The 24,885-nt window shown below is 42.0% G+C and overlaps 1 protein-coding gene across 13 annotated transcripts; it reads right to left on the bottom strand.

Annotated features, from left to right (window-relative positions):
* Window positions 1-70: 70 nt before the first annotated feature.
* Window positions 71-24,467, bottom strand: celf1 (cugbp, Elav-like family member 1). 13 transcript variants are annotated; one of them, XM_034558765.1, is made up of 15 exons: window positions 24,368-24,467; window positions 20,490-20,609; window positions 15,071-15,258; window positions 14,297-14,379; window positions 13,262-13,310; window positions 10,899-11,033; window positions 8,206-8,285; window positions 7,815-7,976; window positions 7,645-7,714; window positions 7,217-7,339; window positions 6,779-6,892; window positions 6,343-6,528; window positions 3,642-3,785; window positions 2,741-2,870; window positions 71-2,643 (listed from the first exon to the last, which is right to left on the bottom strand). In XM_034558765.1, the coding sequence occupies exons 2-14, from the start codon at window positions 20,591-20,593 to the stop codon at window positions 2,743-2,745; spliced, it is 1,566 nt and encodes a 521-aa protein (XP_034414656.1). In that variant the 5' UTR covers window positions 20,594-20,609; window positions 24,368-24,467; the 3' UTR covers window positions 71-2,643; window positions 2,741-2,742. The 13 variants fall into 13 exon arrangements, with proteins under 13 accessions (XP_034414656.1, XP_034414611.1, XP_034414630.1 ...); XM_034558720.1 differs by lacking the exon at window positions 24,368-24,467 and adding exons at window positions 23,815-23,964; window positions 24,100-24,361 and having other exon boundaries at window positions 71-2,870; XM_034558739.1 differs by lacking the exon at window positions 24,368-24,467 and adding exons at window positions 23,815-23,964; window positions 24,100-24,361 and having other exon boundaries at window positions 71-2,870; window positions 20,490-20,606.
* Window positions 24,468-24,885: the final 418 nt, after the last annotated feature.

Raw genomic sequence — 24,885 nt, 5'->3', positions numbered from 1 at the left:
CACGCTGCCACACCAACCAACCTGTGCTCCTACAACCAGTCAGACCAGTAAAGCAAGTCCAATCAAATACTGATTGTGCAAAAAAATGTGGCACCAATTTATTCATCATTTAACTTAACACAAATAAAATGCCATTTTGCCAAGAATCTCAGTGCAGTTATGTAAAAACAAAGAGCACAGCAGCAGCTTGTAGTGGTCAACAGGCTACGGATGATACACACACACACACACACACACAAGATAAAAACGCAAGTTCTAGAAAAAAATAGGTTCTCTCTTCTCTTGTAATAATTTGAATGTAACATTCAAACATGTCCAAGGGCAGTCTCTCTAGTGCCCCTGCTGCAAGCACAGAGGAATTATGGGAAACAACTAAACAAAACCTCCTGGTAACTAATGCAAAGTCAATGGTGAAATTGGGAGCATCAGAGAAGCGCAGAAGACAAGGACTGGACGATGAACTGTGATGCCACATCAACATGCTAGGGCAAACAGGAAGAGATCTAGAACAAACGAAAAGACAAACAACAGGGAGACAAACTGAGGTTAAACCACAAAGGAACACAGATAGGAAAAGAAACCAAGAATGATCACAACACAGGACAGCTGAAATAAAAAGAGTGCACAGAACCAGTGACAACATGCAGGTCTGGAGCAGCTGCTACAGGCCAGCATGACACCTATACACTGTCAATCAAATATGGAGAGCGACTGTAATACAGACTGGAGGTCACTTTGAAACGAGAGAGAGAGAGAGAGAGACTTAAATGACAACATCTGGATCAGCTGTGACTACAAAGTCCCTGATACATATTCATGCTTTGGTATACTATATATAGTATATACAATATACCAAACAAGTTGCAGTGCTGACATAATAGTGAGTAAATGGGACAAAGTACACAAAACATGACTTTCAAAACTAGTTATAGTACGGTTAGATACTAGCTAATCACTTTTACAATAAATTATGCTTTCTGTTTTTGGAAAATTAATGTTTTATTTGGATGAAGGCATGTATGACAGAGAGGGGGTTCTATGAAGTCTGTAGCAGCACTGATGGATCCTACACACACAGTCCATGCCACAATGACACAAAGTACACGTCACACAAAGGAAACTAAACAAAACACACACACACACACACACACACACACACACACCAGGAGATCAAATGGAATTGTTGGACTTTACATTTGTCTTTCAAAATCATTTCAATTCAGATAAATAATTAAGGCAATAAATAGTTCCCCAACACACAGGGGAAGTATAAAACCTATATAAAAATAGAAAAGGCATAATAGTTTAAATATATATCAACAACTGTCTCAGTTCCTACTTAAAACAAAAACAAAACATGTCTTGCCAGTCTTAGCAACTAACAGGTTGCCTTGAGCAATTTGACATTTATATGAATGATCCAATCACAGAAGAGATTCAGTGAGAGACACAGTGGTGTAGCCCCCTTTAAATCAGCTAGCTGCTAGCTAGTAGGACAGTAACTGAGGGATGGGGATGACCCGACCTCTGACCTGTCACTCAGAGTGCAACAGCACAGGAGGAGCGCCACTAAAACATGTTGTGTTCCGTCCTCGAGAAAAGTCTATATTTACATGCAATTTCAACGGCATCAGTTTTACCGCGATAAAGAAAAACTGATCAAATGCAATGAGCCGACTACTTGACAAAGGTATGATATCCATGTCTGAATACAACACACATGCACATGTGGCGCCATCCACCAGAGGCCACATGGGAATTATCATTTGGAGTAGATCCTCATGCGCAGCTCGGCACCTTGTTTGGCGCCCTCTGCCACAGTGAATTAATGTCTTTCAATAAGTGAATGTTAGCATGTAGTGTCAAGCACCTTCAGCTATATGCAAACCCATTTTCCATAAGCGTGCATGAATATGACCTGTCAGACCCCGGTGCTCAGAAGAGAATAGTTAACAGTTTAGTGGAAATCCCACAGAACAGGAAGCAGATGTTTAATCTCACGTCACCACTGATCTAGACTCTGCCTGCACAACACACACAGTGTACACACACGTATGGATGGCATGTGTGTGTTGAAGTGGGGCTCCTCCTCATGAATGATGGAAACTTCTGTGCCGTACTTTGAACCCGACAACTCATTTCTGTACATATCACATACAATACCGGTTTCAAAGGATAATACAAGTATTGACTACAAATGTAAGGGAAACCCACCGACTTTGTGATAACATAAAAGAAAACCTGTTCATAATTCCGGTTTACTAACCAAACGTGGCTCTATCTGCTGCCTTATTTCAGGAGCGCTATGCTGCGTCTGGGTGGAAGGGGGGGAGGGGAACAGGAAGTAGAAACAGATCGATTTGGCACCTATCTGACCTGACTGTAAATGTGCAACATCTACTAACAATCAACTCATTTGTGTATTATGTACACAGCACACAGTACACAGCAAACTGATAACATTTCAACTTAAAATGAAAATACACCTGTTTCTCTCATCGTTTCAAAAGGAAAACAAAGTGCATGAACCACAACATAACACGGGAAGAACCCAGTCCAGCCTGAACACTCTTGCACGTAGCTTCATGTGAATTGTTGCCTGGAAACGGTGTAATGACCAGAAGAGGCACAGCAGACATCACCCTGTAATGCATAGATAGGTTTCTGAGTGGACCGGTCTGGGTTATTCATACTCAACTTACCATAACACCACCCTGCCTAACCAAGTCTGCCTCAGCACCTTCAGTAAGGCTTGCTGTCATTCTTTGAGCGCTTCAGCTGCACCTTCAGCCTCTTCATACCGATTTGGAACCCATTCATTGACTGGATGGCTGCCTGTGATGACACGGGGTTGTCATAGCTCACAAAGCCTGGGGGAGAAATGCAACAGAAGACAACTTAAAACGCATCTCCACATTAAGAGGTCAGATGCTCTGCAGTCCTCCCAACAACTACTGAGCAAGTTGTTGAATTGCAAAGATGTTTTAAGTCCAGTGCTTCCCCCTATAATTCCATAGATGGGCCGCCATCAGGAACCCTGGCCAGGCCCAACAACTGTTTTTATGCCCTAAGTACAGCTTTATTTAATGAATAGTAACCGGTAACTTAGCTCACTACATGTTCCGAGTAGCTCGTCCAACACTGCTAAAAGTGAAGATAAGGTTGTTGGTCACGGCTACAAACAGGCTCGTTAGGGAAGGACGCGCTGATGGATTCTGTGTTTGTGTGTTTATAGCTGAGTTAGACCGGATAATATGTGGTTAAAAAAATGACTGATGTGGTTTTGCCCTCATTGTTTCTGTGAAGGAGGTGATGTTGTGTAGCCCTGAGCAGTTTAATGTGGAGTGAGTCATGTCTTTGAATATACTATGGGTCAGAGAGAGGTCATGTGTGCTCTGACACGATCCACATACCTTGTTGTAACAATGTATCCTAGCTTTAGATGATCCTAATACAGTACGCGTTACTGAAATGAAGAGTAATAAAATACAAAGTACAGCCTTTTCAGTCCGGTCTCAACCCGGGACCATTGTCAGGGGAAACAAAAAGAAAGCACTTTGTCTAGTTGTTAGCTGTGATATTGTTGGCCACTAACAATTTAACATTTTTAATTGATCATAAAACGGCTCGCTTGAACTCACCAAAACACTTGCTGAGGTTTGTCTGTTTGTCAATGAAGACTTTAGCAGAGATGACATTCCCAAAGGGCATAAACATTTGGAGCAGGTCCTGGTCTCCAAACTCCTGGGGCAGGTGGTAAATGAACAGGTTGGCACCTTCTGGACCTGCCAATCAATTCATCTGTTTTACCAATCAATCAAACAACAAAGATTAAACAGTCACATTTGAATAAATTCATGTATTTCTAAGAAGTTAAAAAGTGATGTGGAAGTCTGTGTTTGATCCATGCATGCAGATTGATAAACCATCCGGGTCCGTCACAATTAACCTCTTTTGACGATAACCGCGATATTAAAAAGGTATAATATGCAGGAATTTCCTGTAAAACCACATATAGACCCCCTAAATCAACACTCATGGTCCACGAGGAGAGTGTGTTGTCTGTATCTGCAGAGGCCCCGCCACCAATCATACACTTATTATAATATTGCGTGAATAATCTAGTATTAATCTATCATTCTTTCTCCACCTCCCTACACTCATATTTTGAGTGGAATTCTTTGCCAAAAAGAGACAAAAAGCTAAATAAACAAAGTTATATACAAATATTGTATGTAGAAGGGCAAAAAGAAATAACTGCCTAACTATGATAACGTGATATAATGTAATAATTCAGTCAAACTTTATAGACAATATGAATTATACAATATTCTCTACCGTATTTGAAAGGGTATCAAACATCTGTAATCTGACAAATATTTTACTGAATAAATATGTCAATCATGGACTGAAGATTAAAGGGGAATAAATATCTGTTTTACTCTGTAAAACATGGACAGTCCTAATAGTGGCTGCTAATATTTTAGTTACCGAGCAGATTGTCTACATAAGTGTAATAAATGTATAAATTCTACCTTCAGTTATGTTGACGTGTTACAGGATAGTGTCAATATTTAAGTGTCAGTCGTCTGATGTAACCAATGGATAACACATGAACTACAATAATCACTTTACTAATACTTTGATTACTTTACCAGGTGTCTTTGTATAATAAATAATGACCGTCTCACCTTTTATGGTTTCAAATCATACTTCTCACCTACCCCATCCTGACTACTGTAACTGTTTACATTACAAACGTGCTGACACCTCTGTATCTCTTCACAACAAATGTGATCTTCTGTTTTTTTTAACCAATTTATGTATATTCATTTTTCACCAGGTTTGCAAGTGTCTGTCAATTTTTTTTTAATGTTTGATAAGTAAAATTAGGCTTTGCTGTTGGCTTCCCGACTAATTAAAAAAAAGAAAAAGACAGAGAGCAAGCGAGCTGGGTGGTAGAAGAGTTTTGAATGTTGTTACATTCTAATAATTCCAAATATTCAAATAACCATCAATCAGATGATTGACAGCAGAGAAGGAGGCTCTCAGTTTAATGTTCCTCCTCTGCATTGTATTCATTACCTCCAGCGAGCATCAGTTAACCCTCTAATCAGATCGACCTTGAGTACAAGTGGACGTCTGCGCCAAAGTTGAAGCAATTCCCTCGAGATGTTCCTGAAACATAGCGTTCACAAAACCGGACAGACAGACCTCAGGCCCCGGCCAAACAATAATCTGGAGGCATAATAATCTGGAGTGATTGGCAGCCAATAGAATTTCCCAATACAGATCATATATGTATTTACAGTCAAAGCCTGCGCGGTCTGCATATGTGAATCTCAACATTCAGATTGTTCCCACCAAATGACCCCTGTGGGGCGCTGTAGTGTCTCATAAGACATATACATAGTATAGTATATAGAAGGGCTAATACAAGCCTTCAGTTATGGACTGGAGTTTGTTTTGAAGTGTAAACTGTGCATCAGACCTCGTGTCAAAGAGAAGGTGCTAACGTCTTACCGGTGCTGCGACTGTTGCTCGCTGACGCAGCAGATTTAAAACAAGACACAATTCTTAGCAGAAGGTCAAGACACACAAACTCTCCACCCAGCTCATCCCCTTTCTTCTCCCATTCACTTTATTATGGCTCAAAGGAGAGCAGGAGAGACTGCCTGTCTGTCAGCCACGATTCCTTTTTATATCAATTACCTTGATTTCTATTCAGTCGTGTGAGGCTGATAATTCCTGAGCATTTAATATGAATTACATCATTTAAATGTTGCCCTTAACATACAGCCTAATAAATAATTTCAAGCGTTTGAAATACATCATCACCATATTCTGGGTTATTAAATAATGACTTAAAATCAGAATATTCATAAATACAAACGCAAATAATGCATAAATAACATAAATGCATTCTTGCAGCAGAAATGATTCCTGTGCCTTGAAGCAGGACAGAAATCAGGTTGTTTTTCATGTGCAGGGCTACAGTTAAATTATGACGTAATTATCCAGCTGTGACCATCATTATTGTTAAAGGTGACGCTTCAGAGGAAAGGACGTCTTACTTCTCTAATAACACATTTCCTTGTTTCCTCTCTCCTCGCATAGTTCCTTATATAAAAAGGCACAAACAAAGGACACAAGTGAGGGAAACTTGGGATGTAGTGTTTGGTCAATTTGATTCTAAAATGTGACTGAAGAAAGGAACACTTGCTCTATATAGTAAATACCCCCAGCTCCTCCTGCTGCTCTCCTTTCAGCCCTTTAACACCATTTCATCTGAACCGTTCCCATGTCATCTCCTTTGTTCTGATCTCAGCCCACAGAACCCACCTTCCTTTTGGCTGCCTGCGGCTGAGACGCTCTGCTGAGACAGCAGGCTCTGGTTGTACAGGCTGGGGAGGGCAGCAGCAGCATACTGCTGGATGCCCGAGTAGGCCTGGCTCAGTGCCTCCATGGTGTTTCCTGATCCATTGGACAGGCCTCCGGAGCCAAGGCTGCCATTCAGTGCTGCCATGCCTGCATCAGTTACATGAGTGGAACGGTAAGATCGTATCACTCACACTGATGTTGAACGCCGTATGGCTCGGTGTGGTTGGTTGGTATTGCCCAATGGCAGTTACAGGCAGCTAACATCAACACACTACATTAGATTTCAAAGACAACCTTGTCTGCTTTGAACATCTTTACGACAAAGACATACACCAAATGTACTGCCTAACAGTAATCTAATCAGTGGAGATGTAGAGTTCCGGCTGAAGGTTAGTACCTGCCAGGGAGCCCATGTTGAGGCCAGCTCCAGCACTCGCAGCCAGAGACTGCAGGGCCCCCAAAGAAGCCATGGGGTTCACTGAGGAGTTGCTGCTGGAGTTGGGGGAGGAGCCTGCTCGGGGAACATTTAGGGTTAATGTTGTGAAATACTCAACTGGACCAAAAGCACAAGACAAAGAAGTCTTCAAATAGGAATAGGACAACTTTGAAGAATGAATGTTTGATAAGAAATGGTTTCCGATACCTGGCAGCCTTTTCAATAGTTTGTTTATATATTATATAGTTAATATATGGTTATATCAAAATGTACATTATATAGTTATATATAACAGTGTTTAACCATGAGAGACTGACTCACAAGGATGTCACCATACCACTAAGCCCTCCTGCATGTAGCTTGGCTATGAAACAGTACTGTAGTTGTATTTTCTTTTACCTGAGCTTGTTAGTGCACTGAGTGGGCTACTAGATGTTGTCATGGCGCTGGAGCCTGTGGGCGTGGCCTGTGTGGCAGTTGCTGCCGCTGCTAAAGCAGCCAGGTTCTGCATGGCATTAAGACCTGACAGACATACACACGGTTAAGGTCAAGACTACACCCACCTCGTCCTCTGACCACTATTGTATAATAAAAAAAGGTACATGTGTTCTCCCCTGAAGTCGGCTGGCAGTACAGATTTAAGGCTGGACATCCAGAGGGATGACATGAACCTTTTACAAACTTAAAAGCTATAGGTTTGATTATTTTTCAGCCAACAATACAGATACACAAATTCAAATCTTAAACATAAATGACTGCATGATATGTCATGGTGTAATGCCTGTTAAAATGTGTGTATGTGTGAGTGTGTGTGTGCCTGTGCGTACCTGAAACAGGGTGCAGGTTGCTCAGTGCATTCCCTGTTGAGGCCGACTGCTGCAGCAACTGTAAGTAGAGCTAAAGCCAGGAGATGTGAGACACAGCATGCTAAAGTGGAAGTGACAGAGTAGCAGGCATGTCATGTTGCAGAACACACGCAGGCCCTTCAGACACTCACTGCTAGATACTGCGGCCCCAGGCTGTTCAGCCCAGTGAGATTCCCCCACATGGAAGCAGCACTGAGCTGCTGCATCTGCTGCTGCAGCTGTTGGGCCATACGCTTCTGCTCCTTGTCCTTCTGAGTGTCTGCAAACTTCACCACAATCGGCGAGGAACAGCCCTGAACACGGACAGTAAACGTTTATTACAGCGACAGCTCGGTGTACTGATAGAAATAATAATAAACATGTCATTCACTTTAAACTGAGGAGCAAATTAAATAATAAAAAGCTCTGCTGCTTTAAACTAGTTGTCTGTGTAACAGCAGACACTAGAACACACCAATCTTTAAATCAGGGTCACTATTTGACAACATCACATATTGTTTTAAGTGTAAATGAGAAGTTCACCTCCATGGTTTGGGACTGGTGCATGGATTTGATGGCTGACTGGGCCATTTGTCGAGCTGTGAATGTCACAAATGCACAACCTAAAAGAGAAAAACACAATGCAATAGTTGTTTTAACCGCGCGTGTTCCTGTATTAGCCTGGGGCTGTTTACTGTGTACTTTTCTTTGTTATTGTTGTGTTTTTCTGTCCTGCCTCTGAGCTCTAACGCGTGTTGAAACAAACCTGGCCCATACCCAAGACCCCACAACTGGGAAGCAGAACTCTGAGGCCAACATGCATCTGAGAATTGACTGGACGTCAGACAATCAGTTTAGAGCCATAGAGAGAAACCACCACAGATAAAAGAGGACACGTATAGGATGAGCAGCATTGTTGACTTTCCTGCTCCAACATGTAAACATATCAAAAGTATGGACTCAGATCAGTCTCAGTATTAATGAAGATTCACAAATGTATTCGGTAATTTATACATTAAATGACTCTCTCCTGAAAAATATTTTTCAATGCACACACAAAGTATGGTATGTAATGTGAAATGTAAAATCCACATATTGTCTGTGGACATTAGGCTCAACTAACCATCGGGTGCAGTTGTAAGAAAATAATAATATAAGAAATGTATCGATGTAGTTTTGCGAGTATTAGTTCATAAGTGCAGTATCGGCCCGATACCCATACTGTTGATATACTTATATCTAGTTTATAGTCTGATTATTTGTCTCATTTTTTTGGGACTGTTTGTACGCAGTGTTAGCGAATGTTGGCTAACGTTAGTGCTGCTATTTATTTGTTTGCCAGGTGATATTTGTGTTTGTCAGACTGTACATGTCCCTTTAGTTCCAGTCACAGTTGAGAGAGGCAGCACTATGAGACAAACGATGGTTTTCCTCCCTCCTCTAACCCAATCGAAGATACATCCTTGTGGTGGTGTGCTCGTGGGATTGGTGAGCATTGAATAATATTTTTGTGAAGAGTCATCGATATATAACATTTGTGAATCCCTCTGTGTGCATTCGTTCATATTGAGATACAAAAGTGATGATCAAAGACATATCCTAAATATCCCGACACAATTAGGGATTGCCAGCAGATGACTGCGAAACAGTATCCAACAAAGACAGAAACATGAAATTGTATTTTAATTTGAAGCAAACACTGGTGCAGTATTCAACTAATAAGTGGTTGGCACCTGTGACAGGAAGTAGCGCTTTTATTTGTCCTGTTTTTGTGACAAGTTAGCTGTGTTCTACAATGTCATCATTATTCATCCAGTACGTTCTGGTCCCGAGGGGCAAAGCCAGCGAGGATATTGAGTGTTTCATTGCTTTGTAGAAAGACTTTGATGGCATGCCATGCGCAACATGTTACTGGTTAACATGTAAAGTGAAGATTACTAGTTGATAACAACTATGCCCGTTACTTTAAGTGCAATACAACCTTTGTAAGTAAAAAGTCAATGCTTTATCAATACACCTGTCAACAGGCATGAGCATGTAAACAAAAGCGAGACCTAGTTCCTTCCGATCTGTCCGCAGTCTCTCGCTGCTATGCTAAGTTTACACCAGCACAGCACGCCGTTCAACAAACAAGCTCAAACTAACTAAAGCCGCCTGTCTGTAGTTTAATCCGTAGCTTAGTTTGTTCTTGTCAAGTAGCTCCTCCTTCTCTACCAGGCAGTCCATCAGCAGAGGACTGGACTGAGACTGACCGATCCGCCTTCTTCATGAACATCACTCAGAAATGTGAGAACTTTAGTGCCTTTAGATGCGATTCCGCTTAGATGTGTATGACTTTATGTAGTCACTTTGCTGTTGTAAACATTACTGTTCTGCATTAGCAACAATATTTAGAATATGAACACACTCTAATCCTGTTCTTAATTTATTTGTTTTTAAAAATGATATCCATGTTTTTAAAAGCAATTACCTAGACATGAGGAACAACAGAGTATTGAGGAGAGTAGCTCCGAGTAGTAATACAATACTTAAGACGCGATCCCTACTTGAAGGGCCCTGGAGTTCTTGGAAGGGACGAGTGAGCCGAGGGGTGTTTAGTTTAGTAAGAGTATCAATACTACAGTCTGTTACAAGTCCTGCATTCAAAAACTACACACGTATTAGCATCCATGTATACTTAAAGGAGGCTACCACAAGTAGATTGTTCTATTTCAGAATAATAAATATTACATTATAATTATATTATATTATTTTCATTATGCTCATTTTACTTACTTTATTTCAAACTTGGTAGTTTAATCTATAATAATACATGAACATGTATGTGTTGATTATATATAGTTTTTATGGTGCACATGGTAAGTCCAATATTCCCTTTTGGCTCTCAGCCAAATGCTGATGGAAATATCTCAAAGCTCCACAAAGTTCATTAGCTAACTCTAACTTTGACATGTTATTGTCAAGTGACACATGTTTTTAATATCACGTACAGCCACTTCAATCTGGTGTAGTCGGTTAACACCGTGCAGCTATTAGCACCATCACAACTGTCTCTTTCACAACACCACTGTACCGTGGAATTGTGGTCTCCAAATACTCTTGGTTTTCTTTTTCTTTCTATTCTTATTTTAGTTTAATATTCCATCATATGTATTTATTTTCCTTTCTCTATCTGTATGCTGTCCTTGTGATGCTGCAACAACTCTGTGTGTGTGAGAACAGAATATTTCGATTACCACGACTGAGTCCATCAGGGCCTCGAAGGATCCGGCACTCCTCTATCTGTCCGTATGGTGAGAACATCATTCGGATGTCATTCTCGTTACACTTCTTGGAGATCATTCCAATGAACAGCTTCCTGTCCTCCACTGCTGTATTCAACACAACACAACACTACATCAAACACACCTGCTCTGGGTCATGTACATGCTTTAAGGGAACATTCAACATGCACGGATTTGTGAGTGTGGCTCTTTGGCAACTCTTGTCATCAAAGTGACACGAGTTGAGTTTGGGACAACATCTTGTTGTCCTGGTTACCGGTGGCTGCAGCATCCGCTTCACAACATTGGTGCTTGCGTACCGTGCTGCGAACCGATCGGGTCCTGTCTACATCCAGGACATGGTCTAACCTCACACCCAGGACATGGTCTAACCTCACACCCAGGACATGGTCTAACCTCACACCCAGGACATGGTCTAACCTCACATCCAGGACATGGTCTAACCTCACATCCAGGACATGGTCTAACCTCACACCCAGGACATGGTCTAACCTCACACCCAGGACATGGTCTAACCTCACACCCAGGACATGGTCTAGCCTCACACCCAGGACATGGTCTAACCTCACATCCAGGACATGGTCTAACCTCACACCCAGGACATGGTCTAACCTCACACCCAGGACATGGTCTAACCTCACATCCAGGACATGGTCTAACCTCACATCCAGGACATGGTCTAACCTCACACCCAGGACATGGTCTAACCTCACACCCAGGACATGGTCTAACCTCACACCCAGGACATGGTCTAACCTCACACCCAGGACATGGTCTAACCTCACACCCAGGACATGGTCTAACCTCAAACCCAGGACATGGTCTAACCTCACACCCAGGACATGGTCTAACCTCACACCCAGGACATGGTCTAGCCTCACACCCAGGACATGGTCTAACCTCACACCCAGGACATGGTCTAACCTCACACCCAGGACATGGTCTAACCTCAAACCCAGGACATGGTCTAACCTCACACCCAGGACATGGTCTAACCTCACACCCAGGACATGGTCTAGCCTCACACCCAGGACATGGTCTAACCTCACACCCAGGACATGGTCTAACCTCACACCAGGACATGGTATAACCTCACACCCAGGACATGGTCTAACCTCACACCCAGGACATGGTCTAACCTCACACCCAGGACATGGTCTAACCTCACACCAGGACATGGTCTAACCTCACACCCAGGACATGGTATAACCTCACACCCAGGACATGGTCTAACCTCACACCCAGGACATGGTCTAACCTCACACCCAGGACATGGTCTAACCGTACACCCCAGCCCGCTCACTCCGCTTGGCATCTACCAATCGGCTCGTAGCTCCTTCACTTCGAGCTATTCACTCAACAAAATCACAATTGTTTGCTGTCCTGGCTCCTCATTGGTGGAACGAGCTCCCCAAAGTCTCTACATCTTGCGCGGCAAACTAAAAATGTATATTTTACAACTATATCTTAAATTAAAAATTAAAAAACATATATAGCACTTTGTAGTTTGGCTTTCTTGAATAAATTATACTTTCTTGATTCTTGTTGTTCCGAGTTTGTACTCTGATGGTTGAATGCACTTATTGTAAGTCGTTTGGATAAAAGCGTCAACTAAATGACATGTAATGTAATGATGTTCCAAATAGCCATTAAAAGATCCTTCCCTACAGTAATGGGATTCAAACGGAAGTGATGGGGGACTAAATCCCCACTTCTCCTTCTGTGAGACTCATTTTGTTTTCTCAACAGCATTGATATTGTTAAAGTCCTGTCCACACTGCCGTGGTTAATTTGGATAATGCAGCTCTTTAGAGTTTAGAGTTTAAAGTTGTAGAGTGGGTGAGAAAAACTAAGAGAAAAAGAGAGGAAACCAAATGTCATGAAATGGATGTTGCGTCATTGAATCCTTGGAAAACAAAGCCTGCTGTAAACTACCCCATCATTGATTGAACCAGGAATTGAGGTCTACGTAAGGATGCAGAGAACCTGAGATGTCACACACACACACACACACACACACACACACACAACAGGACAGTGTTAATCTACCTACCTAACTAACTAGGTAACTGTTCCACAAATCTATAGTCATATGTCGCAGGTTGGCATTAGCACAGCGCACACTTGATATTTACAGTTGTAGTTGTACTTAATGGTGTCAATTCATCATCTAATTACTTTGAACAAAGTATATCATTTGACAAATTTAAAGCAATAGGCTATTTTAGGCCAGTCATTAGAATTTGAATAACACAGTTGTTTGCTGGTATCAAAAGGACAGAGAACACAGATGAAAATGCTAGAAACATCCTTACCATTGTTTTTCTCACTGTCAGCTGGCTTCATCTGGATTGGATGGTGCATCTGAACAAGGAAAGAAATAACACATTAGTACTCATGATGCCGAATTTGGATTTCAGCAATGTTAGCAGGACTGTGGCTCAGTGGTAGAATGGGCCGGCTCCTCCAATCCGCATGTGAAAGTGTCAAAAGGGGAAGATACTCAAGCCAAAAGGAAAGAGCATTCAGATTTACATGGCAGTCTCTGCCATTCACTGGGTGAATGTTGAGTGTAAAGTATAGGGTCAGATCAGTCTTGATATTAATTAATGGATACAGAGGGATTTACTAATATTTTGTGATTTGTGTATACATGACCAAATGAGAAAGAAATAGTTACAAAATAAACTGAATTGAATGTATATATTTGTTTTACCCTTCTGCATGCATGAAATCAAATACCTTTTTCATATCACCTGTTTAAATAGACCTTTGTTAAAAAAAACATGTTATTTTGTCTCATACCACATTTGTCTCATACCACAAGATTATTAATTGTACATTTAAAAATGACAAAACAACCCCTCCTTAAACATCAAGTTCTCCAGCATTAGAGAACATTGGTAGACGTAGCTTGTTTGTCTGTTTGCCAGATGATGGTAAATGTATGTTCAATTAACTTGCATTTGCATCCGCAAGCCTGTGAGTAATGCAGCCTCCCGAGGCTTCCTCTCAGCCATTTAAAACAAGTGGACACATATATCAATACCAGGTGTAAACGTAATTAGGTTCAGTGATATCTAAATACATTCCTGGAGATGAGATGGATTTTAATGCAAGGTGTAAAGAGGGTCTAAAAGTCTTGAGCTCCATGCCCGAGGGTCAGGCCCACAGTAGAATATGTAAGCTCAGATAAGGGCCAGCCTCTTAGGTTAAGACGACCCACTCCACCTCTGAGCCACAGACGGAAACTACTTGAATGTGTGGTGTCATCATAGCCCCAAGAAGTCCCAGGCCTCCATATGAACCAGCATGCACTGGAAGGCCAGATTAAGGAGTCCGTCACCTACCCCTGGCAGAATCTTCATGTTGTGCAGCGCATTCTGGGCTTCCAATGCAGATTTGCGAGTATAGTACGTTATAAAACAGCAGCCTGGTGAGGGTTGAAAAAGACAGCTGTGTCACACACCTGACTCCTTAATGTGGTCTGTAAAACTCATACATCTGTTAGAAGTAGGCTGGTCCCACAACAGTTTGGCAGCACTACCACCAGACCAGTACAAGGTCCCCATCAATGCAAACTATAAATTAAAATAAATTAAAAAGAATAATTTGATACAAAATGTGTTTTTCCCTGTCCTCAAAGCCCTCATCACATAAAAACATCAGCCCAAAAAAGTTTGTATATTGGTGTTAAATGGAGGGGTTCTTAAAAAAGAAAAGAAAAAAGCCAACGTTTTGGAAAAGTAATTGGTACAGTATATGACAATAGTAACAGTACTGTTAGTATTGTAACTACAAAATGTATTTTAAACATTTTTAAAATGCACCTGTATGTTCAGAATGCTATCACTTTAGCTTATTAGACAACCTCCGTGAAATCTTTAGAATTAGCATAGTTATGGCCATAAACGTGTTTTGCGAGGTCACAGTGACCTTGACCTTTGAACACTAAACTCTAATCAGTTCATCCATGAGTCCAAGTGGACGCTGTCCACAGTAGCTGCTGCCACCAAGATGGAGGCAAAAACCCAGTTACATTTTATACCACACTGGTAAATCTTACAGATTCAAAGTAAATGCTTCTGAGTGTGCCCACATAATCATCTCACTAGTCGACTGACCTTTGCTCTGTGGTGGATTCTGACTGCGGTCTCGGAGGACATTTATCTCATAGACTGCTCCATAAGGCTCAAACAGCTCACGAAGCTGCTCCTCGGACCAGGACCGCGGAATCTGTCCCACAAACATCTTAATGGCATCAACATCTGGTTGGTCCGGGTGGTCCAGAGACCCATTCATCTTCTTCCCACTACAAAGACAAATACCAGTGCATTAGATGGAGGCTACAAACAACATGTACAGGAGAAATGAAAGGGAAAGTAGGGGGAGAAAGTTTTATTTTCAGTATTTATGATGTGGATTCTAAAGGTTATACAACAATAATCACACATTTTACTACGGATTATTCATATTCTATCATATAAGGATACTAAAGTAAAGTTTCTCTTGGGATACATACACTAATACAAAAAATTAGATCTACATCTAGAGTTATATTCTTTGTACAGACACTCACTACACAATATTTATTAAGACATAAAAACAGTCAAATGTAGAGAATAATAATATGCAAGGCTTCTGCAGTTCTTATGCCAGTAAGCACAACCGTCCACATTTTCTTTCTCAATGATGTCACAGACTTGTAGCATGCCAGGTACCACCTCCCAGCAGGGCGTCTTTTCAAACACAGAATGGGCACAGAGTCTTTTCCCATTGGGAGTAGGTTACGGTTTGTTTCTTCTTCTATGTTAACGTCCCGAACACGCTCCACAATAGAGCTAGTAAACAGTAGTACTTCTTTTCACACACCTAACTATGTGTGAGCGCTGCTTTGGAGGCAGACGGACACAATTTGTCGCTGAGATGAAAGAAAGCGCCAGGAAGGGGATGCAAATGAGCAGGTCCACGTTGTGGCATCACCAGGGGACAGGTAGTGGAGGGGCGCTACATCCCCACGCAGGATCAGCGCCCACACCACAAAATGGCCGCCGTGGGCGGCACTACATCTCCCAGACTGCCTCACCACTCACCCAGCTGCCGGTGCTTAAGCCACCTAATTGAGGCAGGGCTGGGAGGGTGGACGCCTCTGTGGAGCAGGAAAGTAAAACCGTTACTACGAAGAGGATCTGGAACTTTGAGATATAGTGTTTTTGTTTGGTTTGGTTAAAGGAACCCTTTTCTCCTCCAGGACGCTTTGAGTTTATGGATGGACCTTTTTGATTGTTTTGATTTAATGGAGCCCTCTGAGGTGCCGGTGCTGGAACAATAAACCCACCTTTTTACTTTACAAACGTCTGAGTGTGTCTCTTTTCCAGCCTCCCGTGCACTGCCCCACCCTAGCCTGCCCTAGGGACAACCCGTGACGCTACAACGTGTTATCATCACCGCCAACTGGAGCTGAAGCCGATAAATACCTGTGACTATTGCAGTCAACCGTCCCTGGAATGAATGCAGATGGTAAACTCTCCCACCACAGACCTGATGTTAGTGGGTAATTGGCTGAACACTGGTATGCCAATTGACTTCCGCCTTCAACTGTTCAACCTGCACAGTTAACACATGTTGTCCACTCTATCTGGATTAAGGGATGCACAATGTATTGGTGGGCCACTATATTATCTAAGAAAAGAGAGGAAGAAGAAGATGCATATCCTCGGCTACCAATCAAAACATGGCTCTGTATAGCGATCATCGCCTCCCTTTTGAATAAAGTGGTGCAATGCATCATAAAACTCACGGATCGGATCACAGATCGAATAAGCACAGAAGAAAAAAGGGAGCGAAATGGATAAATTATAGATTTTTATAAGTAATGGAAGTCAATAACATGAATGTTAAGTCTGAGTGATATCCTACTTAGCTCCCCAGACTACAACATTTTTATATTTTTAAACTTCAGTTCAGCTTTTTGATATCTTATATAGTTTAAGAAACAACATTGTTATTTGTAAGCCTTTCAACATTTACACTAGCTTTTAACAGTTACATTGTTCATTGCAATGCTCTAAGCAAAAACAGCTGATTCCAAATAATTCTGTAATCTTTGAATTTTGTGTTTTTTTGAGAGTTACTGTGTATATGGTCTGGATCATCTTAGTGTGTGATGAGTGGAAGAGAATGTAGAAGATGGTCTTAGCATCCAGTTTCTGTAACATATCAATAATCATGATTCACACACTCGTTATGCTCGTTTTCCTACAAACCGTCTGTTCCCACTGGGATGCCTCTCGGCAGAAAGAACAATCCTTCTGCTTTACATATAAAAATGTTCACTGACGTGGGCCACACCGTCCACCTCTAGCTGACAGTGTCCTCGTTGATCTGCGGTTTGTGTGTGGTGTGTTGAAATGTGTGCGCATCTGCATAGCATATCACTCTGTTTTTAAATTGTAATCCTGTTATCCATATATCTCTGTAATCTGATTATACTCCAACAGACTGCTTCAGCTCCGCTGTCACAAAGAACATTCCTGCCAACTGCTATTAGACTGTATAATAAATCACCTCTGGCCAGATCCTCCTCAAACTGAATCATCAATAACCCTCGCACCACTTTCACTTCATATTACATTTTATTATCTTTATTATTTAATTTTCTTAAATCTAAAATGTCCTGCTCTGCTATTTTATTTTATTGTATTGTATATATTGTAACCTTGTTTGCTGCTGCTGCAAAGACATTTCCCCCTGGGGATGAATAAAGTATCTATCCATCTATCCATCTATCCATCTATTACGTCTTCTTCTTCTTCTGTAATTGCAATGTAATAGTTATTTTTTATTTGTATCCTAATTACATAACGCCATTCCATGCATTTCATTAATTCCCAGCCATGTCCACAATGTCCTACTTAACAATACTGGTGATGTTTCTGTTAAAATATGAATATCGGCTGACGTATATCTCCATCCGATTTAATTTCAAACTTATATATTAGTATCTGCCTTAAAACCCCATTTGCGCTTTGGCTCTAGTTTAAATGTGATGGGACATTTCATGCATTTAAGATGTAGCTCGTGTTCCAAAGTGTACTTATGAGATACCAGTACAACGATACTCAAAACTAATGAAGTTTGTACCAAACACATGTACACAAACAAACACAGGCCTGATATTGAGCTGTTCCAGGGCACTAGTCAAAGTCTCATCCAAACAACTGTGATCAAACACCTTGAATTAACTGTGACCCTACGCCAGGGATGACAACTGCTGCTTTCAGAAATCTAATCAACTCGGTTTAGAGAAAGAAAAATACTGATAATGTGGTTATTGTGACTGAAAGGGGAGAGGCATGTATTGGTCATTTGAGTTCGTTAGAGCAGCCTATGAAGCACAGAATGTCACGTCTCCGTTTCTTTCACAGATAATATTCAAAGAATCAGGGACAGGTTCCCTTAAGTACAGCAAATGATTACTACCTGAATTTGAATTAGACTCCGTCTGAAACAATACCCAACCTTAAAGAAAAGGCATATAGGAAGCTACCACAACCCCTTTTAGTACACTAGTGCTGTGTGGATGGAAATGACATATTATCATCCTGACACACTACAACACAGCTGCTCATAGTTATCACTAATCATATACTCCATCTCAATGAAGACCGTAAAACAGACCAGTGCATTCAAGGAGACAGAACAACCTTAGGAACAGAACAAATGTCCAAAGTGAGTTACTTACACAGGACTAGAATTCAAAGAGCAATGGTCCACCATCATCTCAGGGAGAAAATCCAACTTAAAAGAAGCCATGATGGCAAATCTGTTTTGTTTTTCTTGTTTCTTCTTCTTTGAACTCGCACGACAACGAAGCGTAACTGACACAGTGATCAACGGGTGGTGGTAGACTCCAGATCATACACTTGTGGGTACGTTCCTGGTGGAGGGTGTACAGCAGCCGACAGTGCACAAAGACAACAAACCGACGCACGTGGAGACCCCGTCCACTGGAACACAAACACAACAAACAAAATGTGGCCTTCGTTTGAGATAGAAGAAGAGCATAAATGACAGACAGACAGGCCTTCAGGTTGGCTTTCCAGGTTCTGGGACTAACCACTGCATGGGGATCATGGAGGGCTGCTGGGATCACTGAGGCCAGAGAAAGTAATGGCCATTCGGGGTCCCACAATCAAAGTGCTGATGATTCATGGCCTTTGTGAACATTTCTCCTAGGCCAGCAGATCTGGCTGCAGCGTCAGATAAACATGGTGTCAGATTGATGGTGATAAGGCCCAGTGGGCAGAGGGAATGAAAGAGGGAGTGAATAGTACTCAGCAGCCAGTAGCTAATCCCTGGACTAGCCACTCCAGGGGCTAACAATTAGGTTCCGGCCCGAGGGGGGCTGTGTTTACCCTGTTGTCCTAAAGGCTGCACTAGTTTGTGTGTGATTTGTGTGTGTAAAAACAGAAGTGAGCCACTGCCAAGGTCTTTGTGCACACATTCACACCTATGCAAAGCGATAAAGTCCACCGATGTGTGGAACACAAAGCTGCCTTCAGGTAGTTGTTGGCTGAACTCAACGTAACCATTTACTGCCGATTGCTTATTTGCCTATTCATTGTTGCAGCATGACAGCACTCAGTCATCTGAGCAAAGCCTGTTTATAATGCCACAAACACAAGTAGTAGGCAGGAGTGGGATGGGAGTTGGAGACGTCATATGACGACACTGACATGATAACAGACATATGAGAAAGCCCAACATGCAGTTGGTGAACGCGTGCTTGCCCTCCATCATATCTAGCTACTCAGCAGCTGTTACAGTTCAGGCAGAGAGACAGCAAATGGACATTAAAGACACAGCGTTGACAACAGATCAGATCAGATCAGCACAAAAGAAAGGAGGGAGAAAATATAACTGCACAACATTATTTGCCAGTGATACTAATTGTCGATCACTGATGATCCATATTGGCAGATACAGATCCCATAGTTGTTTGAGGGATCTTAAAGCAGCTGGTCTACAAGGATCCAGACTATTTTTTTGTTTTTGCAACCGTTGCAAAAATCCTTTCACCTGCTCTGAAGTCTGTTAACCATCAAAGATTCTAAATGTTATCCTTTTTTTAAATTTATTATAGTCATTTATAGTACGATTTTCTTTATAAAAACACACAATTCAATTTTATTATGGATTAAAACAAATCTTGTCATTCGTTGTTTTCAACGGGGTAGTGGTCCGTTCGACCACTCTATAACAAACTAATTCTTAAATGTAGATAAGTAGTTGTTTATAGAGTCTAGGTCCTCATGATGCGTTTGAAAACATGGAGACAGTTCTCATTATGTATAAATACCATTAAAGTCACATACATTTGTACTTACCACTGTGGTTAAGCCCACTGTAATGTAGGTATACATTATTTTGCTTATGTTTGGACTGATTGATTGACAGATTCATGGCTGCATGGCGTGGGCAGTGGGCACTGGGTGTTGGACACATGTTCTATAACCCCCTGCCGTCATCAGAACTTCTTACCCCACTAGGGCCAAGTTGGAGACCTCCGAGGTGCAGAGCGGTAGGGTGGTCTGCCCAGTCTGCTCTGGAGAGACATACAGGGTTTCAGGGTCCAGGCTATCCATCCAGGGCTGTGCACTACTACAAGTAACACACAGACACAGAAAACACAACGAAGAGCGAGACACATAGAACAATTACTAATGAATACACAACAAATATTTATACATGCAACACACAACACACCAGTAACCCAGCTGAAGTGGAACACAGACAGGTGGTTGTGTCATAACTTCAACCTCCATATATAATATAGGTTTGTTTTCTTTTCCTTATGTAGCAAATTGGGACTACAATCTCTCAACTCTGTCATACAATGACAAATAAAAAACCTTGTAGCCACAAAGACCAGGGGCTGGTTGGCCCAACAGGGCTTAGACCTGGTCCTACGCTATGCAGGTCATGACTATGCCTTTCCCTGCCTTCCTCCTGCTTAGACAGGTGGACATCTTTGAACTAGTCAGGAGCCGGTGTAGTGACACTTTTACGTTACTCTCCAATTATTTCCTCAAAAAGAAAACGCGTCGTCTTTCTGCATTTGAATGCCATGGAACCTCTTGAAAACGAACACTATCTGTGCGGCAGGTGGTGAAGGCGAGTTGAGAAGGCATGTGGCCCCCATGGCAACGGCAGCAATAATTAAATCATTGAACATTATTGACACTCTGTTCTGTAAGTCTTCAATGAAATATTAAGCACAATTTAGAGTTATCTTATACAATCCTTATGGCTCACTAGCACATCAGACTGCTGGTTTGAATGGGTTTATGATAAATCAGATCTAGCCTGCACTTAAGCGGAGGCGGTGACGTTTGTGGAAATGTAACGCCTGATCAGAAGAGTGATTACATGATGTCCTTGTGGCAGGGTTTATCTGTTACTCATTTCTGTGTCTTGATGTCCATGAGATTTCCTTTTTCTTTTTCTCTGATGCTCCATAACAATGTTGCTGATAAATGATAAGAGCAGTGTCTGTGGTGTCAACAGCGAAGTGAACCAGGTGAAGATAACTAGAACAACTAGGCTCATTACTATAAGTGCAACAACACCGCTGCGACTAAACAGCTAATACTTTATCAATACACCTGCTTAACAAGCTATGATACAGTAACGGGCCATCGGGAGCAACCTGTTGGCCAAATGGTTACAGTGCATGCCAGACTTGACTAGTCTAGTGTCTAATGAAGGGGAAATAATAAAACTAGAACCAAACAACAACTACGTGCAAACAGGGTGATAATATGGTGGGTCAGTGTGGTTATCTCCTGGAGAGAGCATGTGAGCAAGTGGTTAAGCTGGACGGACTGAACAATCTCCATCAATATCACAGCAAACAGTTGAAGTATATGGTGTTTAAAAGGACTAAACAACAGTTACTAAAAATTGGTTCAACATCAAAACCTGTTTGTTCACCTTCAAGCAATCAAACAGTAAATAAACATGAACCACATTTACATTTTTAAGAGTGTAATAAAATGTAAAACTGGTGGAGCATATCAAGGCTCGTTAACTCTCCCACCGTATCAACCTCAATGATCAATCTTTCGCATTGTTAAATGAGGACAGATCTGTTCTAACCCCCGCAATATGTAGACTTCTGTCCTTCAGGGAAACATATGACAGTGGAATCGGTTTGGTCAGTCACTCCGTGGTTCCCTCAAGCACATGAATGTAATGGATGGAGCCATTTGCCTAAGACTTTTCCCAGAAAGTATAACTCTGGAAATAACCCAAAACACATTATATGCTGTCAGTGTAAGAGTATGGTAGGTTTCATTGGCTCAGTAGAGCACACTTTATCTGCACAATGACACGTCAAGCCATAACCACATATGTGTAAATGGCCAGCACACAGCAGGAGATAACTCTGAGCCACCATATTATCACCATGTCTAAGAGCAGCAGGGCCAAACCATGATGGTCTCCCTTATATGTGGTATACACTGCTGTTCAGGGTCTACCAGTGTATTAGTACTAAAGTGTATTAGAGCAGAGGTATCCACACACAATGAGCCCCTCCACTGTCCAAAATATCATACCCTTTTAAAATTGGTTGGGACATTTGGAGTTGGCTATATTCTATGGTAAATTGTTTTTATCACAGCTGACTGACAGACAACCAACGTGTAAAACATCAGCAACAAGGTAAAAACTGTGATGAAAAGGGAGAGCCTGCTCTCTGCCAAGACAAATGAAGAGGTCAATACATTTAGGGCTGAAGTGTCAGTTGCTTTAAACTCTACTCTACACAGTAGTCTCATACCCAGTCCACCAAGTGTCTTAGTGAGGCCACCCCAAAAGACAAACACCTGCCCATGGCCAATACAAACATTAAAGGGGAACAAAGGTGATTCATTATTGTTCTGTAATTCTCTGATGTAACTTAACTTGGTTCAGTGTGTAATGGGTAAACGGAGCTTTTCCTAAACAATGATGCAAGTCAGCCCAGTGAGTGAAGTCTTTGACCGTTCATTTCAAATGTCAATATCGCCGAATACACAGCAGAGTTATTAAACGGAACCAATGTGGATTTTGACAGATGATGTCTGAATGATAGAATAATGATTGTGATCACCACAGCACAGCCACCTGGGGATGACTGCTGGTTAACAAGAAGCAGCTTTGTTTCACGATGAAATTGCTCGTGATGAATGACTTCATGACACGTACAGTGGTCTCACAATAGAAACTACGATGGATGTTTGCTGTGTTCAACACAAACGTATGAGTGACCACACAGAGCCAGAGGAGGCTGTGTGATGGGCTGGCACTCAGCTGTGGTCAGACAACGTTGTGACAATCAAATAAAGCTTTGGGCAGTGACCCATTGCTAGATGTGGTCAGTGATGCATTGTTTACCAGTGTTATCATATTGTTCGGGGCTTCTCTGTGGACAGTGGCATCTGTTCAAGACCATCTGGAGGCACTAGTGTGGACACAGATACATGTTCACACTAGTGCAGCATTTTAAAAATCAAGACAACTTGTATTTGACTTTTGAGTCCTCGCTGCTGCTGTGCGGTCAGACACAAGATGTGTCCATCTCAGGGACGTCGGAGAGCTCATTGTCGTCAGATCACGGACATGTTTCATTTAAATACACGCGTCACTGTACTTCTCTTCAAACGTTGGCCGCAACACCTTTTGACCAACCCGAACTGTGGTAGCAGTGACAGTGGAAACTTCCGCGTTCAGTGCCATGAGTTACCTCTTTTCGTATATAGAAATATAGAAATATAGAGAGCGTGTAGCAACGCCCCGCACAGTTGCTGACAAACATACATACCGCGAGTTACGTCACAGCTTAACGCCACCTGTGCGACGCACGTCAACTCGTATCAAAACGTCCTTTCAGAAGCACATTCACGTCCTAAAAGTTTCGCTCAGCCCCAAAAAGTAGTCTGTGCATGACGGCCGGGACGCCACTACCGTACTGCTAGCTCCACGAGCAGGCCGACGAGCACGAGCACGCGAGGGGGGGAGAGAGAGAGAGAGAGAGAGAGAGACGGGCTGTTACGGTAACGGCAGCTAGCTACAAACAGCGGCTCGTAACTTCAAATGACCGACTCACCCGCTTGTTTACGCCACTTTAACTTTGACGCGGCTTGAGACGACGTGTCGTGTGTGTCTGTTGGCTCACGACACCGCGTCAGTCATGCCGCACTGTTGGAAACAAGCTGGCCGCTACATGGGTAAATAACTTGTGGTCTGTCACTAGAGATTCAGCTAGCAGTCACGGTGTAAAATGGCAGTCTCTCCTGAACCGTTACCAATCAAAGGCTGTACGGGGGGGGTAAGAGGCAACGTGACATGTGCCATTTGCTATAAGATTAACTTACATTGCTGCGTGCACAGTTGTATTACTAACAGAACTAAACCTTGAGAGCAATCTTTGGTATTTAGTGTTCTAGTGAAGGTGCACGTGACAGTTTCCTGGGTAAAAGTGTGACGTGGTACAGTCCACAGAGAGCATCAGACACAATGTCTTAACGTCCCACGAGCTCCTGATGTGGTTTGTGTTTTATTTCTTAGAAGATGAGATGATCCTCTTGGTTTCCAGAGGGGAGTAAGAGAGCAGCGTTGCAGGAGAACAAGTACACGATCAGAGGAAGTTGCACACTACTTTAAAGTGTACACAATTCAAATAAAAAGCATGAAGACCAAAGAGACTCCAAATAGCAATGTGAGCAATACACAAACAGTATCCATGTACAAGAAGTCACGTGAAATGCATGAGCAATTTTACAGGGGGGAAAGAGACACCAGCTGAATGTATACAATTGAATACCTTCAGAGCAGCAACATAACTTAATGAAGTGTTTGACTAAAATTCAATTAATATAAAGGCGATTTGAAA

This window comes from Cyclopterus lumpus, chromosome 3 (assembly GCF_009769545.1).
Source record: "Cyclopterus lumpus isolate fCycLum1 chromosome 3, fCycLum1.pri, whole genome shotgun sequence".
Classification (NCBI taxonomy): domain Eukaryota; kingdom Metazoa; phylum Chordata; class Actinopteri; order Perciformes; family Cyclopteridae; genus Cyclopterus; species Cyclopterus lumpus.
Note: the sequence above shows the minus strand (reverse complement) of the source record. Positions and strands in the feature narration are given on the sequence as shown.